This window comes from Penaeus japonicus, unplaced genomic scaffold (assembly GCF_977035675.1).
Source record: "Penaeus japonicus unplaced genomic scaffold, GWHDUDI00000001_assembly GWHDUDI00000009, whole genome shotgun sequence".
In the NCBI taxonomy this organism is placed as follows: Eukaryota; Metazoa; Arthropoda; class Malacostraca; order Decapoda; family Penaeidae; genus Penaeus; species Penaeus japonicus.
Genome location: NW_028234411.1, coordinates 29,117,063 through 29,122,062, shown reverse-complemented (window position 1 = coordinate 29,122,062; position 5,000 = coordinate 29,117,063). Strand labels below are relative to the sequence as shown.

Here is a 5,000-nt window from a genome sequence, read left to right as displayed (position 1 = left end):
ATCGAACAGCTGGCAGTTCCTTCTGAAGCAGGAGGTGGTTCGCTTCATCATCAAAGCCCCACTGACAGATGGCAAGAGTGGCACCAGCTTCCTTTACCTTATCAACCATGGACACAAACTGTTCCTGCTCATAGTTGTGAAGAGCTTTGTACTCCTCGACAGAGCTGACCTCAAGCTTATGCTTGGTCTTGGGCTTGGGGGGCTCAAAGGGGCAGGTAAGGATAGCTAGTTTAACATCCTTTAGCTCCTTTGGCATTTGTGGGTGGGAGAAGTCCTTATCTACAACTACACCTTTCACCAACATGGTGTCTTCCAGTTTACCTCCGACTTTGCCTTCAACTTTAATTAATTCAAAATTGACATCCTTAGCTTCGAGGTCTGCCACTGCCATGACAGCATCTACAGCAATCTTAGCCATTTGTCTGTGACAGCGGTTGATAATCTTAGAACCTAAGGTAGTCATTGCTGTTAGGACTAGAGGCTCTGTATTATTTACATCAACTGGAAATTCATCAGCAATCTTTTCAAGATGCTCAATAGCCTTCTTAGCAGCGAGTTCATATCCATCAGCAACTCGAATAGGGTGAATGCCTTTATCTAAAAGGTATTCAGCCTTTTCCAAGAGAGCTCCAGCCAAAACTGGAAAAAAACAACATTTAATTAGAAACAAAATAAGCAAATCAAAATACAAATAAAAGTTTTTTGACAAAAGTTACTGCAAGACTCAGACCCTTTCCTTCATCTCATCCCTTGGATAATTTTTCAAACATGGATTAACTTACCAACAACTCCAGTGGTTCCATCACCGATTTCATCATCCTGAGATTGCGACAACTGCACCATGAGTTTAGCAACTTGGTGCTCCACATCCATCATCTTCAGGATGGTGGCACCATCATTAGTAACAGTGATATCTCCATCGGGGCTCACCATCAACTTATCCAGCCCTTTGGGACCCAGCGAGGTGGCCAAGATGGAAGCCACACTGCGGGCTGCCAAAATGTGAGACTGCAAAGAAAATCTTCTGTTAATGGGTGCTTTGACAGTTACATCAAATAAAGATTATCAATGCAAGGAACAGAGAGGCTCCAGTACCTACTAAAACTATTATTTTCTATTACCATTTCTATTTAGGACATAAATATGAAATTCCATTTCTATCTAGCATTTTCTTTTCTTTTTTACAGTTTTAAATCCAATTCCATGCACTATATAAACATTTTCTTGAAGTGTTAGACATGGTATGAACATAAAAGTCAAGTTTCTGCCAAACATCTCTTTGCAAATTCTAGATCCGACTTTCTATACCAAATATAACAGTTGATACATACTCTTAATGATCATGAATTAACAAATTAAGAACTAAACCTTCAAGCTCTTGTCATCCACGTTTAAAGGAGAAACAATCAAGGAAAACAAAATTCTCATAGACCATGACTGGTTACAGAACATGCAAGGAAAAGTGGCTTTAAAAATAAAAAAGCTTGTTACAAAAATGTTAATTAAAATGTTTGGTTTAATTATAATAATTCACTATAATACAGGCTGTGAGACAGTCTCAAAGAGTGTTGCTAAATTTTTACATCATTTATAAGATAAGATTTCAAATTTCTATGTGATAGAGATGGCAAATTGATAATTACAGCTCTTCTGATCACTTGATATATTTACTTTCATAACAGCACATCCTATATCCACTTGCTGAAGTCCCCCTAAAGCAAAATTATGAATTACAGAAGATTCATGAATCTGAACTGAGGATTATGACTGACATGGTTTTGGCATATAACAGATAATTGCCAGCAAATCTATATTGGACTAGGATGGTTTCTCAAGTATAAGCCATTCTATCAGACTTGAAGCCAATGAATCTGTAAAGCCACCTGAAATTAGATTAATACATAAGAAATATCTACTATTTTTAGTTCTTTCTCAGAAAAGCTCTATATAGCACTCCATATCAAAAACCAAACAGTGGGAGACCAAGTCTTTTGTAGCAGTTTTAAACCAATTTTACTTGTCATTGTGTGATTCTTACATTTTGTTCATACATCTAATTCTATTAACCCATTCACGCCGGGGCGGAATTTCGCCTACTCCCGATAACGCCGGGAAGATTTCAAGCGCGCAACCGTTCGTGCCGGGGTGTTTTCCCGCTGCGCGCGGTCGCTCTGACGCTCGCAGAGCGTTTTTCACCCACCCTATCCTTATGGTTTGCGTGATTGCGTCTAAAGTGTAATCATGTGTAGAAAGTAGTGCTATGTTCAGAGGATGTATATCAGTCGAAAAAGATGTTATAGCACTGTTTTTTTAGTGTTATTCTATTGAACTTTTTCCATATTCTTTACTCCTATGTTGTAATACCAATGGGAAGTGGAAGCATTCTTCTAGTGAGGTAACAAACATAGTTTTTTTTTTCAATTTTTTTTTTCTTCCTAAACGAAAAGAAAGAGAATATGAACAACCATACATGTGCATACAAGTGAATGCAAGTAACAGCAATGTTTTTTCAAGTGTCATTTTCTTTTAGTGGGGCAACAAAAAGATGTTATATAATTTTTTTTTTTTTTTTTTTTTTTTTTTTTTTATTCCTCGGCCAATTACAATTGATTTTACTTGAAATGGGGTGTTGAGACAGAGCTACTATATCTGTGAGGTAAAAAATAATTTTTCATATTCCAGGAATGGTTCTACTTTTCCCAGCAGAAAGGTTATACTACAATTACACTCCACAAGGCTGGTCGAAACACATTTGGTTGAATGGAAAGGTTAAGACTTCAATTCAGTAAGTCAGTTTTATGTTGTTCATATTATCCTTGCCTATCAGACCTTTATTTCATCTCATTTGTGCACTGCAGAACCACAACCCTGATGCCTGATACCACTTATGAAATTAATGTCTCAACAAATTAAAGTTCTCTTGATCACCTCCTAAGCAATAGATTGTCAAATAAGGAACCAATCCAATATCTACAGTAACATCATACATACGGAAGCTTACTGGTCTTTTCCTGTGTTGAATGTACAGATGCTATAGCAATTACATGCCATACTAGTATTGGATAAAAAAAATTATAATCATTATTTACTTTGTCTACAATTTGCTATAGATGAAGTCTTAGGACTATTTGATCTCTCTCTTCCATGATTCCATGTAGATGGCCATCTCGCAACAAAAAATGAACAAATTACCAAAAGTCTTATTGTGTAAAATTGTTCATAATTGAAAGGCTTTAGATATTTGAATTTTGCAGTGGGCTATTTACAAAGAAAAGAGTCACATCACAACTCATGGTGGTCTGCAATCCTGTAGATGAGTAGAGGTTTCCTCCATGTCTCTCATGTGGTTTATATGATGAGCAACACATTTAAACATCTAAGAAGCAATTTTGTCTAGGATTGTGGCCATATACTTTAACAGATGTATGACTGAACTGACAAATGATTCCCAAGATACCTATTGTAGGCCTACCTGTCAATAAATAATCAAATAGAGAACCAATCAGCAATCATCTTGCTGGAAAATCTTTAAAAGAGGTTTGTTGGCCTTTGACTGAAGATTACCAAATTCACCACACTTCTGAACACGAAGTACCGTTAAATGGTATACAATGCTAAAAAGTTCAAATAATCAAGGAAACTCTGAGTTGTAGACAAGTCTTGAAATTACTTTAAATCATGCATTTCACTTAATATACATCGAAATTATGATCAATCTACATCAAAATTAAGGTGTTGTTTATGGATATTTAGGAATGACTCATAACGAAGTCTAATTTAACCGAATTCCAGCCCAAAATACAACTAACACTTAATTCAGGCGATAAAAGTGGCGGTTTTCATAAAATGATAATCAAACAATCGCTGAATGAGATATACAAAGCTTTTTAAGAAAGTATTATTTCGGCATTGTTATCCGGTGTGCGGGCGGGTTCCCTTGTGACTCATCCAGCCACAGCGGCCGCCCGTCTGTAGTGATTTTCCCTAATTTTACATTCCTTTGTAACTGAAAAGCTATGACCTAACTGTCCTCAAGGAATTTTACCATCCCAAGACAGCCAACCGTCATCGTCATTTTGGAAAACGTCCTCCATTCCTCCGCGTAAATCAATAATAGCAAAGCACCTGGGCCCCATTGCCAGTGTGACAGCGCCGCCCCTCACCTTCAGAGCATCGACTCCCGTAAGACGCTTCTGCTGATCTTGATCCTTGAGGATGATGATCGGTTTACCGTACTCGTCGAAGACGAGCTGTCCCACCGCCGACATGATGGTGCTTCAGGCCGGCTAAGGCACGGATGAGGGAGATATTCAGTGATCGGGCGAGGAATCCGGCAGCGGCACGACGTCGTTCTTCTGCCGGGACCGGTCACTGCGCCATCTGTAGGCCGAAGCGCAAACTCTCAGACCAAAACAATCCGAGAATCATCTGGAACATTCGACTCGCTGCACATTTTGAAGACTTTGACTCTACTTTAAGAGATGTAATCAATGCTTATACAGCGGAATTAGGAGGATTTCGTGCGTTAGTCCAATATTTAACTATCTCCAACGATTGCAGTTCTTCAGAAATAAATACTCATTAGGAGATAAAAACGTTATAGGATATTCCCTATACACATAAAGATACATGCAATACAATCTGTGTGTTTTATATATGTATATAATATATATATATATATATATATATATATATATATATATATATATATATATATATATATATATATATAATGTGTGTGTAATATATTTAGACTGTTCCTATTTCCAAATTCAAATTAATAGGAGACTGCAAGATTAAAAGTTTAGAAGTAAGCTAATTTGCACAGCTTAAACCAACGCAAGTTGTGAATTTATACAATGAATTATAAGAAATGATGCTAAATATTTGGGTAAATTTATGATGCTTTCTGCCTCTGCTATTTAGTATTACATAGACAAACTTCGAGAATGAGAGGGTATATGCAGTGCGAATATCTAATGATTATGTGCTCCGCGCGC

General features: G+C 37.2%; 1 protein-coding gene across 1 annotated transcript in view; it reads right to left on the bottom strand.

The window, feature by feature from the left end:
* Positions 1–4,363, bottom strand: part of CCT5 (chaperonin containing TCP1 subunit 5) — a 5,575-nt gene extending 1,212 nt beyond the window's left edge. Inside the window, exons 1-3 of the mRNA XM_043028785.2 lie at positions 4,164–4,363; positions 783–1,008; positions 1–639 (exon numbers count right to left, since the gene is read on the bottom strand). The exon at positions 1–639 is cut by the window's left edge and continues 347 nt beyond it. Coding sequence (XP_042884719.1) covers positions 1–639; positions 783–1,008; positions 4,164–4,268 — 970 coding nt within the window. The 5' untranslated portion in view covers positions 4,269–4,363. The remainder of the gene's footprint in view (positions 640–782; positions 1,009–4,163) is intronic.
* Positions 4,364–5,000: the final 637 nt, after the last annotated feature.